Below are 13,473 nucleotides of genomic sequence, written 5' to 3'. Positions count from 1 at the left end.
GTATTGATCACCTTCTAGTTGACACCTCTCTGGCACGGGGGGGGGGGGGGGGGGGGTGGGGGGACCCTTTCAGACATTGGTCCTATTACTATATCAGATCATGCTCCGACTTGGTTCCAACTTCCATCTCTTCGCGAGGAGGAAAGAGATAGGCGGTGGACCTTGAATACAACGCTGCTGAGGGATGAGGGGATTCGAGCTGGTTATAGATCTTTTGCAGGAATACCTTGATACTAACTTGAACTCTGGTCCCTCTTTGGGGATTGTCTGGGATGCCCTAAAAGCTGTAACTAGGGGATTCTTCTTCTTACAAAAGGCTAGCTCGCAGGCTCGTGCTAGACGTGTGGAAGTGGCAAATTGTCTTTCCCAGCTGACCCAATTGGAGGAATGCCATAAATCCTCTAATCGGTATCCACTTTATAGAAAATCCAAGCTCTCCGCTTACAGTTAGATAATTTCTCAGAGGCCAACAACAGCAAACTCACTATGTCCACCATAACAAACCAGGTCGTTCCTTGGCCCTTAAACTGCAGCAGTTAGTCGACCGCACTATCCTTAAGATTGGAGATGGAATAATTTTTTGACCAAGTCTTCTTTGATTTGTCAATGTTTTCAAACCTTTTACCAATCCCTATATTCAGCTGACTCCACAATTCATCCAGAGGCAATTGAGGCCTTTTTGTCTTCCGAAATACTTCCTTCCTTATCTGAAGCTCAACGCGGTGCTCTGGAGCTTCCTGTCCTTGTGGAAGAAGTCACCAAGGTTATTAAAGATCTTCCAACTGGGAATTCCCCTGGACTGGATGGTTTATCGAATGATTTTTACAAATCATTTAGGGGGGAGTTGGCTCCCGTATTAGTTGAGATTCTTAATGAGGTACCTTCCGGGATGGATCTCCCATCCTCAATGCTGGAAGCTTGGGATTGTGGTGATTCCAAAACCAGGTAAGGACAAAATAGTGTTCTTCTTATAGCCCCATTTCCGTTCTTAATTCTGATGATAAAATATTAGCCAAGGTCTTCGCTAATTGGTTAGCAAACATTTTACCGGATTTAATTCACCCTGACCAAGTAGGTTTTGTTCCTCAAAGGCAGGCCATGGATAATGTTCACCGTAGGGTTAGTTTCTCATTTCTTGCTTTGGCTATTTCATTACATTTTTCACAACAAAAATGTCACCCGTTTTAACGGGCTGTACGGCTTGTTTATATATACTACTACCACTACTACTTAGCATTTCTATAGCGCTGCCAGGGTTACGCAGCGCTGTACAAGTTTCACAAGGGGAAGGACAGTCCCTGCTCTGGAGAGCTTATATAAAATTCTTATTTCCTGAACAGATCCAGTTGAAAACCCTTATGTTTCAATCATTGAGCATGAGAGACATCCTATAATGGGACAATCCCGATAGGAGCCCGTTTCACTACGGCTTCATCAGGGGAAGTCCTCTATCTGTCTCATTCTCTGAAAAATGAGTAAAATGAGGAGTCAAAATAATATTGCCATTATCAGAGGGAAAGAAACCTTGAAACATCAAAGTAAGATTCGAGTGCAAATGATGTAAGAATAAATCAGGAGCTGACTTAAGATAAGTAGGGCATGTATCAAGCAGACAGTGTGAATTTGTGTATTTGCATAATGCATGATTGACCTGATCAGTAGTGATTGGATGAAAAATGGACCAGATTCTATCTGCTTGAGAATGAGGCAGTAAAGGATCATGTAAATAGAGGAAATAGTCTATAGATGAAGGGGTATTAAGTTCTAGTCTGATTTTAGCTATTTTCTGTTTAAAATAAGTAGTCAAGTGGGATCGGTTGAATTGGTTATTAGTTGTGTCCAATAAACTATTAACTAATGAGTAAAGTTTTCTCGGGTTGACTACTGTATCACCAATGAATTTGGAATAGTGGGAGGTTTTCACTTTGGAGATCATACCTTTGTAGATTTTCAAAAGCTTTTTCCAAGCGATCCATTGTTTAGTGGATTTGGCCTTAGCCCAAATTATCTCCTATCTCCTGCATTTATGTTTCATTTGTAAAAGATCATCATTGAACCAAGGAGTTAATCTTTTTAGATGAGATTTGACATTCACAGGTGCAATTACACCAAGGACTGCTTTACAAGTATCATTCCATTGCTGAATGAAATTCAGGAAAGGGTTTGAGGTAAGTAATGCACTGTATGACTCATTGGACCAGAATTTTAAAAGGTCAGTTTACCTCGAGTTTTAAAGGAATGTAAAACATTTCGGGATTTAGAATGACCATTTCTTTCCAGTGCAATTTAAAAAAAGAGGCTAAGAGGCTACTGTGATCTGACCAAGGTATTGGGGTCCAATGAAAATCTGAGATGAAAAAAGTAGTTGGGTCTGTAAATTTCGTTGCTAGTATATCTAATTGATGACCTTCAACATAGGACATTTCGTTGAAAAGCGAGAATTGCCAAACATTAAGGAATTCTAGGAAATTCTTGTTGTATTGGTTGGTAATGTTTTCAAGATGTAAATTAACATCTCCAGCCATGTCATTATTAATACATGCATTGGAGATGAATTCGGTAAGATCAGCCTCAATTAAGTTCCAACAATTAGTAGGATGATATAGCATTAGAAGGCAGATAGGTTTAAATAAAGAATCACAAGATATAGAACAAGTAGCAATTTCCAGATTAGGAGATTGGAATTCAGAGATCGTTTTTACCTCAAATAAAGATTTTATAGATGGTAGCTAAACCACCTCTAAACCTCTAAACCATTTCTAGGGAAATGAAGAATGGAATAACTGGGTGGGCATACATCGAAAATAGGATCATCTTTTGCATGTAGCCAAGTTTCAGAGATTATAACAAAATCAAATTGAGCATCAATATCCAATCTTTAATAATTACTGCTTTGTTAATCGATTGAGCATTGATATAACCTACAGACAGAGAAAAATAAGAACAAGTAAAGTTGCTCGACAGTGGGACTTTAATCAAGTGGCGTTTATTACAAAAGGTTTTGGAGCCTTTTTTTAGTATGATGTTTAGTAGAAGGCACAATGTTCTGATTGTTGTGATTCAAATAGCTAGGAGCAAAAGAGGGATGCCTTTGGTGATAAAGTTGGTAACCAATAAGGATGATAATATATTGTAGTATATATCACTGGGATAGCAAAATAGGAATCAAACCCATTAGTAGAATGAATTAAGTGTGTAGATAGAATGAGAAAAATTAAACAATATAGCAGGAGCCTTAGCATTATTTAAAGAATACTTTTAAACAAGCACTCAACATCTGTGCAAAAGCAAATATGCGATAAGCATAATGAAAACAAAATAAAAAAGAGGCAGTTGTGATTTTATTATTCAGCTAGAATTGATAACAAACCTAAAGGATGAGAATATAGAGAAACTAGTAAAAAAGGCCCATTTCTGACAAAAATGAAACGAGTGCTAGCAAGGTTTTCCTCGGAGTTTGTATGTTTGAGAGAGTGTGTGTAAGAGTGACTCTGTGAGAGAGAGAGTGAATGTGCGAGTGTGTCTGTGAGAGAGAGTGTGTGAGTGAGAATGAGAGTGTGTGCAAGGGTCTTCCCCTCCTCCCTCCGAGTTTCAGGGTTGTCCCCTCCCTCCCTCCGAGTGTTCTTCCCGCTGCGCTACGGGCGCCTGATGAGCTGGCGGCGGGTGCGGCTCCTGATCACCGCGGCCTGGCTGCTGCTGCTGCCTGCCCTGCTCTTTCCCATTGCCATCCCTGGCGGCGCTGTGATCCGCGTCTACTTCTCCCTACTCGCTGCTGCTGACGGCACTCATCTTCTTCCCTTGCTCGTCCATCGTCACCATGACCAATGGGCGCCTTATTTTGCGGTGACGTCAGCCTGTGTTACGGAGCCTAGCAGAACAACTCTGAAGAAGTCACGAACACAGGCAGCAAGACGCATAGAACGTTGGAGGTGAGAATTATTATATAGGATAACAATGAGAGACCTCCAAACAACAACAAAGCACCGCACAAAGGGACGCACTTATGCTGATGTGTGCAATTGTTTTTCCCAGTGGAAGGAGGTTTTGAGTGAATTGACTGATCAACTGAGCAATTGTATGACAGCTATTAAAAGATGGATGTATTCAAATAGATTAGTAACGCTGAATTAATGATTGTTGGGAAGGTTGAAGATTTGCTTCACTGCTGGTCAGTGAGGCTGGGTGAGTCTGTGTTGCCAGTGCAGGAGCTTGTGCATGTGTTGGTGTTATTTTAGACCCTCTATTGTCTATACAGGATCAAGTATTGCATGTGGTTAAGTCTGCATTCTTTCAGCTTCATTTATTGGTGAAGTTAAAACAATGTAATCTAAATATGATTTTCGCTTTGTGGTACAGAGTTTAATGGTTTCCTGTTTTGACTTGTGCAATGCGTTGTATTTGAGGTTGTCAAAATCTAAAATACAGGCATTGCAAGTGATACAGAATGCTTCTGGCCAATTGTTGGCAGGTGTATCTCTGTTTGAACATGTGATCCTTCACTCACTAAATTGGTTGCCAGTTCACTCTCAAGTACAGTACAAGGTGGTACATTTCATCCACCAAGCATTGTACTCTGATTGTGTTCCCTGGTACCTTAAAGATGTGATTCAAGAATATCAGCCCACTAGATCTTAGCGGTCTGAGATGTTGAAGTTATTGGCAAATGTCAAAATGATACCCAGAATACTGCTTTTTCGATAGCAAGTCCACAAATTTGGAACAAATTTACCAGGTTACTTGAGATTGTGTAGCAGTAGAGATCAATTTGGTAAAATATTGAAGACATATTTGTTTGAACATGCTTGGAGCTGATGCTTGTCTTTATTTTGAGCAATGTACTGATCTGTTCTGAGCATATGTTTGTTTTTATCTCTTTTATTGTGTGTATGTTGATTTGTAATCTGCCTAGTTGTAAGCAGAATAGAAATTTTTAAATAAAATATTTTGCATAGAGGTTTTCTACCACTTCTATACGTATTGCTCAAATTTCAAAATTACTATCTCAAAGCTGCATTCCTTGTCATCAAGCAGATGAAGCCATTACGTATGGGTTGTGTCCATCAACCAGCAGGGGGAGATAGAGAGCACTCAACTTTTCACAGTGCCTCATGGCCAGCTAGCTCCACTGCCTCTTCAGTATTCTCTATCTCCCCAAGCAGGGTGGCTGCAGCTTCTTCGAGCTCCATCAAAAATCTGCCTGGGGGTGGCTCCTGGCTTGCCAGTTGTTAGCCGGGGTGTTAGAGGCTATAGCAGCTTCACTTTGAAGGCATATAGGTCAGCCCTTTCCCTGCCTTACCCATGCCCCCGTGGATGTGGACGTATTAGCTTGCTTTTCCCTGTCCGTTCCCACTCAGTGGATGCAGGCACATTGGTTCACCTTTCCCTGCCTTTCCCACTTACCTGAGCCTCCGGAGTGAATTTATTTACCTCTTTTGCCTCTGCTTTCCTCACAGCGTTAAAAAAAAAAAAAAAAAAAAAAAAAAGTTGTGTCGCGCTTTAGCGCAGCAATCTTGGAAAAGAGGTTTTTCTTGAGATTCTTCTGCAGGACCGGAGCTGTGATACTCGGTCTAGTGAAGTAAGAGTGTTTTGTGACTCCTCCGGGGTGGGCCCGCGATCGGGACGTTTTTGGCGCGAACTGCCATTTTGAATTTTACCGCCGTTTTCGGCGATGGCTGCGGAGCCTGTAAAGCGCTGTTCTAAATGTGGCAAGCGCAAATCAGCAGCGGGGCTCTGTAAATCGTGCTGTACAGACAGTAAAGCCGGCCCGAGCATGGCGAGTGGCGATCTTTCGCGCTCTGAGCTGGCAGCGGATGTCATTTTGGATTTTCCACATGGCGCGGCCTCCGTTGCGACGGAGAGCCCTGAATCCAGGGGAGGGGGGGGGCCTCTGAGTGAGGCTTATCATAGAGCTGAGAGCCCTGGACAGGATCCGGGCGGTCAGAGAGCGGTTTTCTCCCCTGATTTTGTTTTAATGCTGCATAAGGCATACATGCTTAAAAGAGCTCTTCCACAGGGATCTTAGGAACCTCTGCCTACCCCCCCCCCCCCCCCCCCCCCCCGGTGGATCCTGGCCTTTTGGAGTTGGCTTTGCCTATTCTTATCCTCCTGATAAACGCAGAAGGGCTAATTCCCCTTCTGAGTGTGGCGCACCCCCTCCCCCCCCCACCCCAGTGGTTGGGCTATGAGGATTTTGAGGAGTCTGGCAGAGCTTCTTGGTCTGAGGAGCCAGAGTGGGGTGCAGAATTGCCACATGATCTTGATGATCCCTCTGCGGTGAGGATTTTCCACCGCGAGGAGCTGCCAGCGCTTATTTCAGATGCCTTACAAGCCCTCTCGATTGAAGATCCAGGGAGTGGCACAGCCTCCTCTGTTAATCCAAGGATGGCTAGTACCAGAAAGCCTGCTCAAGCCTTTCCTTTGCATGACTCCATCCAAGAGCTTATTTCGGCTCAGTGGGCTGACCCCGAGGGACCTTTGAAGGTTGCCAGGGCTATGGGGCAATTATACCCTCTGAGTGAGGAACATTTGGCTCGCTTTGCTATGCCTAAAGTGGATGCCCTGGTCACGGCTGTGACAAAGAGAACTACCCTCCCTGTTGAAGGAGGTGTTGCCCTGAAGGATATTCAAGACCGCAGGCTTGATTCAGCTCTGAAGTGGTCCTTTGATTTGGCAGGTCTCACTGTTTGGGCGTCTGCATGCAGTTGTTATGCTTCTAGAGCCTGCCTGGCTTGGTTACAGCAGGTAGTGGAACAGCCCGGTGATAGAGCGGAGACCTTATCTGAAGTGGCTCCGCGGATTGAGTTGGCCTTGTCCTATTTGGCTGACGCTCTTTATGATATTGTCAGAGCTTCGGCTAAACAAATGGCTGTAGCAGTGGCGGCTCGCCGCACTCTTTGGCTACGACATTGGGCGGTGGACATGGCCTCTAAGCAAAGGTTGGTGAAGTTGCCCTTTCAAGGCCTTCTCCTGTTTGGTGAGGAGCTGGAAAACATTGTTAAAGGCCTGGGGTATTCCAGACCTCAGCGCTTGCCCGAAGATAGGCCGAAGCCTTCCTCTAAGGGTCAGGCGGTCCGCTCCTCTTACAGACCTCGCTTCCGTGAAGCTAGGAGGTACCGCCCGGGGCGTGCTGCTGGGTTCACTTCTCGTGCCCGCTTTCAGCAGAGAAACTCCTTTCGCTCGGACAAACGTTCCGCAGCTGCCGGTTCTAGGCCTGGAGTGCAGGGGTGACCCTCTCAATGATGGTGCGCCGGCCCCCTCCTCGTTTCCTGTCATCGGAGGAAGACTTCCCTCTTTTTCGAGGAGTGGGCCAAAATCTCCGCAGATCAGTGGGTCTTGGACCTGATCAGAGACGAATACCGAATAGAATTCGATGCCCCGGTGAGAGACGTGTTTGTGGAGTCCCGATGCGGTTCTGCCGCCAAATGGGCGGCGGTAGAGGAGACTTTGTACAGTCTGTGCCAGATAGGGGCTGTGACCTCGGTGCCTCCTGCTAAACAAGGTCTAGGCCGCTACTCCGTTTACTTTGTGGTGCCATGAAAAGGCGGGTCTTTTCGCCCGATCCTGGACTTGAAAGAGCTGAACAAGTCCTTAAGAGTGCGGCATTTTCACATGGAAACCCTGCGCTCCGTCATTGCGGCGGTACAGCCAGGAGAGTTTTTCACGTCTCTGGACCTGAAAGAAGCTTACTTGCACATACCAATTTGGCCCCCGCACCAGAAGTTTCTGCGGTTTGCGGTGTTGGGAAAACATTTCCAGTTTCGGGCCTTGCCTTTTGGCCTCGCCACAGCTCCCCAAACCTTCTCCAAGGTAATGGTGGTGGTAGCTGCTTTTCTCAGGCGAGAGGGTATCCGGGTTCACCCGTACCTAGACGACTGGCTCATCAAAGCAGACTCAGAAAAAGAGAGTCATCTAGCTACAGCCAGAGTGGTTTCAGTCCTTCAATCTCTGGGCTGGGTCGTCAATATGGCCAAATGTTACCTGACCCCCTCGCAATCTCTAGAATATTTGGGGGCCAGGTTCGACACAGCCTCGGGCTATGTGTTTCTTCCCGAGCAAAGGCAGTGCAAGCTTCAGAATCAGGTCCGTCTACTCCTGAGGATGCCCCGCCCGCGAGCTTGGGACATTGTCCAGCTGTTGGGATCGATGACGGCCACCTTGGAAGTGGTGCCATGGGCGAGAGCGCACCTGAGACCTCTACAGTATTCTCTACTTCTACGATGGTCTCCAGTATCTCAGGATTATCAGTGCAGACTTTCTTGACTCCCTGCGGCCCGCCTCAGTATGGAGTGGTGGCTCTCGGACAGCATGTTGCGGCAGGAATGCCGCTGGCACTCCCCGATTGGTGCCTGGTGGTGACAGATGCCAGCCTGAAGGGCTGGGGCGCACATTGCCAGGGGAAGCATGCCCAGGGTCTGTGGACGCGCGACGAGTCGGAGTGGACTATCAATCGCCTGGAGTTGAAAGCGGTGTTTCTGGCTCTTCTGGCCTTTCAAGTGACCCTGGAAGGATTGGCTGTCCGAGTGGTGTCGGACAACACGACAGCAGTGGCCTACATAAATCGACAAGGCGGAACTCAGTGCAGAGCTCTAGCTGCGCAGGCCGAACAAATTTGCCACTGGGCCGAGTTGCATCTACAGTTCCTGTCAGCAGCTCACTTTGCAGATCAGAGCAACGTGCAAGCCGACTATCTAAGCAGGCATCAGATCGATCCAGCGGCGTGGGAACTAGCAGACGATGTATTCCTGCAGATATGTGCCAAATGGGGCAAGCCATTGATGGATCTTATGGCGACCAGTTCCAATGCCAAAGTCTCGTGGTTCTTCAGCAGGCGGAGGGATCCTTGCTCTGCCGGGTTGGATGCCTTGGTTCAACCCTGGCCCCTGGGCTTGCTGTATGTCTTCCCTCCATGGCCCTTGATAGGGTGAGTGCTCCTGCGGATTCAGCTGCATTCAGGAGAAGTGGTGCTCATCGCCCCGGATTGGCCCAGGAGGCCTTGGTATGCGGACCTCCGACAGATGCTGTTGGAGGCTCCCTTTCCGTTACCTCTGGTTCCGCACCTGTTGTCACAGGGGTCGGTGGCCATGGAGGACGCCTGCCGCTTTGGTCTTATGGCATGGCGATTGAGAGGGCACAATTGAGAGATAAAGGCTACTCAAATAAGGTAATTTCCACTCTCCTGCAGGCCCGTAAGCGCTCCACTTCCGTGGCTTATGCCAGGATTTGGCGCCAGTTTGAAGTCTGGTGTGTTTCAAGAGCGTTTTCTCCGTTGCGGGCTCCTGTCTTGCCGATTCTGGACTTTTTGCAGGATGGTGTACACAAAGGCTTGGCCTATAATTCCCTGCGGGTGCAAGTGGCAGCATTGGCCTCCCTGCGTGGCAAGGTTGAAGGCGTGTCCTTAGCTGCTCATCCAGATGTGGCACGGTTTCTTAGAAGGGTGCTTCGGCTCCGTCCTCCCGTGCGGGCACCTTGTCCAGCTTGGAACCTGGGGTTAGTATTGAAGGCCCTTCAGGGGGCTCCCTTTGAACCGCTTTGGCGTGCTTCAGAGAAAGATTTGACACTGAAGGCCGTCTTTTTAGTGGCCATTACCTCGGCGAGATGGGTGTCAGAGCTCCAGGCGCTGTCCTGTAGAGACCCTTTTCTGAAATTCTCAGAGTCAGGGGTCATGGTTCGGACCGTGCCTTCCTTCATGCCTAAGGTGGTTTCAGCGTTTCACCTAAACCAGCCTGTTTTTTCTTCCCTCCTTTGTTGAGGAGGAGTTTCCAGATTCATTTGGGCAGTTGCACCTTTTGGATGTGCGCAGGACTCTGTTGCAGTATCTGCGAATTACAAATGCTTTTAGGACCTTTGATCATCTTTTTGTGCTGTTTGCAGGTCCTCGCAGAGGGTCTTCAGCGTCTAAAGCCACTATTGCCCGTTGGCTCAAAGAGGCTATCTTTTCAGCATATCTGCTGTCTGGCCGGGCTCCGCCTGAAGCCTTTAAGGCACATTCCACAAGAGCGATTTCCTCTTCATCGGCGGAAACTGGAGCACTATCTCTTCAGGAGATTTGCAGTGCTGCAACATGGGCTTCTAAGCTCTCTTTCGCCCGACATTAAAGGCTGGATGTGGCTGTCAGGAGGGATGCGCGTTTTGGAGCACAGGTGCTAGCGCGTGGTGTGGCTTGTTCCCACCCTATTTAGTGCTTTGTTACATCCCATACGTAATGGCTTCATCTGCTTGATGACAAGGAAGGGAAAATTAGGTTCTTACCATGATAATTTTCTTTCCTTTAGTCATAGCAGATGAAGTCATGAGCACTCCCTGTATGATTGTCTGTATTGCAGTGATTCTGATTTCAGGTGCTGTTCTTGTTTCATGAAGTTATATTCCTTCCTTGGGGAGTCGGAAAACAGTCTTCAGGATTCTTGTTACAGTTATAGGAGGATGAGTTCATTCCCTCCAGTTCATGTTTTGGGAGGATGAGTTTATTCCCTCCAGGAGGATGCAAGTATTCCCTCCGTTTATACAAAGTGGAGGACGAGTTTATTCCCTCCAGGAGGATGAGTTCATTCCCTCCTTTTTTGAGTTCATGCCCTTGTTAAGGGGCCATCGTTCGCTGTGAGGAAAGTTCATGTTATTCCCATTGCGGTTTGCCATACTGCTTTGGAAGCTTCAAATACTGAAGAGGCAGTGGAGCTAGCTGGCCATGAGGCACTGTGAAAAGTTGAGTGCTCTCTATCTCCCCCTGCTGGTTGATGGACACAACCCATACGTAATGGCTTTATCTGCTATGACTAAAGGAAAGAAAATTACCAAGGTAAGAACCTAATTTTCCCATACTGCAGTACTATCAGGATTCAGTGGCCAGTCCTTTATTTAGGATTGCAAGCCTTTCTGTTTCTGGCACATTTTAGAATCTTGTATCTTTCCTATTACTTTTGGCGTTTATAGACTTTGTAGTCATCTCTAGTAAGTTGATTCAGAATGCTGGTTTAATTTATATGACATGTATGTCTAAGAAGTGACTGAGTCATTGTCGCAAAGATGACTATTGTTTCCTCTGATGTAAGACCGAAGTGTTGCCAGTGTCTTTGATCAGAAAGAAAAACAACAACCCACATACTATATTCCCCCCCACCACGCGTCTTACATAAGTACTGCCATAGTGGGAGACCAAAGATCCATCAAGTCCAGCATCCTGTTTCTAACAGTGGCCAATCCAGGTCACAAATACCTGGCAAGATCCCAAAAAAGTACAAAACATTTTATGCTGCTTATCCCAGAAATAAGCAGTGGATTTTCCCCAAGTCCATTTTAATAATGGTCTATGGATTTTTCCTTTAGGAAGTCGTCCAAACCTTTTTTAAACCCCACTATGTTAACCGTCTTTACCACATTCTCTGGCAATGAATTTCAGAGTTTAATTACACGTTGAGTGAAGAAAAATTTTCTCCGATTCATTTTAAATTTACTTTGTTGCTTCATTGAATGCCCCCTAGTCCTAGTATTTTTGGAAAGAGTAAACAGACGCTTCACGTCTATCCATTCCACTCCACTCATTATTTTATAGACCTCTACCATATCTCCCCTCAGCTGTCTTTTCTCCAAACTGAAGAGCCCTAGCTGCTTTAGCCTTTCCTCATAGGGAAGTCATCCCACCCCCTTTATCATTTTCATCGCCGTTCTCTGCACCTTTTCTAATTCCTCTATATCTTTTTTGAGATGCGGTGACCAGAATTGAACACAATATTTGAGGTGCGATCGCACCATGGAGCGATACAAAGGCATTATAACGTTCTCATTTTTGTTTTTCATTCTTTTCCTAATAATACCTAACATTCTATTTTCTTTCTTAGCCGCCGCTGCAGCACACTGTGCAGAAGGTTTCAATGTATCATCAATGACGACACTTAGATCCCTTTCTTGGTCCGTGACTCCTAACGTAGAACCTTGCATTACGTAGCTATAATTCGGGTTTCTTTTTCCCCACATGCATTTTGCACTTGCTCACAGTAAACGTTATCTGCCATTTAGTTGCCCAGTCTTCCAGTCTTGTAAGGTAATTTTTCACAATCTTTTTGCGATTTAAGAACTCTGAATAACTTTGTGTCGTAAGGAAATTTAATTACCTCACTAGTTACTCCCATCTGTAGGTCATTTATAAATATGTTAAAAGCAGCAGTCCCAGCACAGACCCCTGGGGAACCCCACTAACTACACTTCTCCATTGAGAATACTGACCATTTAACCCTAATCTCTGTTTTCTATCTTCAGGGCTTTACTTATACAGGCATAATACTAGTTTCTTTTAAGCTTGAGTTCATTTATTTAAATTCTTTACATAGGAACATTAAAAATGTCAGTTACTGGTAAGACCATGTGGCCTATCCAGCCTGCCCATCGATGCCAGCTACTAAACTCTACAATCCCTTCTCCCACAGAGATCCTCTGTGTTTGTCCCTATGCTTTCTTGAATTTAGATAAAGGCCTTGCTGCCTCCACATCTGTTAGGGTGATGTGTAGAATGACCTTTACGTTAAGAAATATTTCCTTAGATTACTTCTGAGTCTCTCTTTCGCCTTCATTCTATGTCCCATCATTCCAGAGCTTCCTTTCAGTTGAAACCTTCCTTAATGTTTTAGAATGATAGGGAGGCTTTCTCATTTGGAAGTGTAAGACTTCAAGATGAGCACCAATACAGATGGTTATTCAGAGTTTTATTGAGGATTTTAAATAGTGACTCCTGGTTTTACATTTTATAACTGGAATTGAATGACTGCTAGAGAAGACCAATCAAGTTTCCTACTGGAATATTGTCGCCTATTAGGATAAAAGCATAGCTCCTTTGTATGTACTGACGTGTGAAGTGAAGGCTGTGCTGTTCTTACAAATTGTCATTGATAAAATGCTTCATATTTTTGTTTTGACAGATCTGGCAGGAGATAAGTGTGGAAACTAAACATGTCAAGGATATCATGACGACATTAGAAAGTTTTAAGCTAGATAGCACCCCTGTGAAAGCCACACAGCAAGATCTTCCATCTCAAGATGGTGAAATCTGGTCCTTGCCAGTACCTGTTGAACGTAGGTAAGAGGAAAATTGCAAGGGCTTTCTAGTGTAAACAAAATGTACACTGAATAACAAAAAAATATTTTGTGCAGCTCCATAGACACTCCCTAATGTTACGTTGGTGAATAAAATCCATGCTCGCACCAGATCTTTGTTAGATGCTTTTGCAAACTGCAGGAATTTACTGTAACTGGCAAAATACATATTAGAGCCCATACATTTTTATTCCACTTTTGTGCAGGGCCTTACTACCAGTATTAATACTGGCCTGTACTTGATTCTGAAAGTAGAAACTGGAAATAGAATAAAATAGTTTGTTTATGCGTATGTAGTGCAAAACCATGCTATTGTGTCTTTGCACAAGAAGCCTGTATTTGCATCTATGCAGTGAAAGATTTTGTGTGGCATGCATTATGAGAAGCTGA

General features: G+C 45.3%; 1 protein-coding gene across 4 annotated transcripts in view; it reads left to right on the top strand.

Annotated features, from left to right (window-relative positions):
* KATNA1 (katanin catalytic subunit A1) overlaps positions 1 to 13,473 on the top strand; it is a 210,729-nt gene that overhangs the window by 29,177 nt on the left and 168,079 nt on the right. For 3 of the 4 annotated variants that reach the window (XM_030198056.1, XM_030198054.1, XM_030198055.1), the window contains one exon: positions 12,909 to 13,066. The exons of the other annotated variant lie outside the window; for it this stretch is intronic. In XM_030198056.1, coding sequence (XP_030053916.1) covers positions 12,954 to 13,066 — 113 coding nt within the window. In that variant the 5' untranslated portion in view covers positions 12,909 to 12,953. The remainder of the gene's footprint in view (positions 1 to 12,908; positions 13,067 to 13,473) is intronic. 4 annotated transcript variants of the gene reach the window in all.

This window comes from Microcaecilia unicolor, chromosome 3 (genome assembly GCF_901765095.1).
Source record: "Microcaecilia unicolor chromosome 3, aMicUni1.1, whole genome shotgun sequence".
Classification (NCBI taxonomy): domain Eukaryota; kingdom Metazoa; phylum Chordata; class Amphibia; order Gymnophiona; family Siphonopidae; genus Microcaecilia; species Microcaecilia unicolor.
Note: the sequence above shows the minus strand (reverse complement) of the source record. Positions and strands in the feature narration are given on the sequence as shown.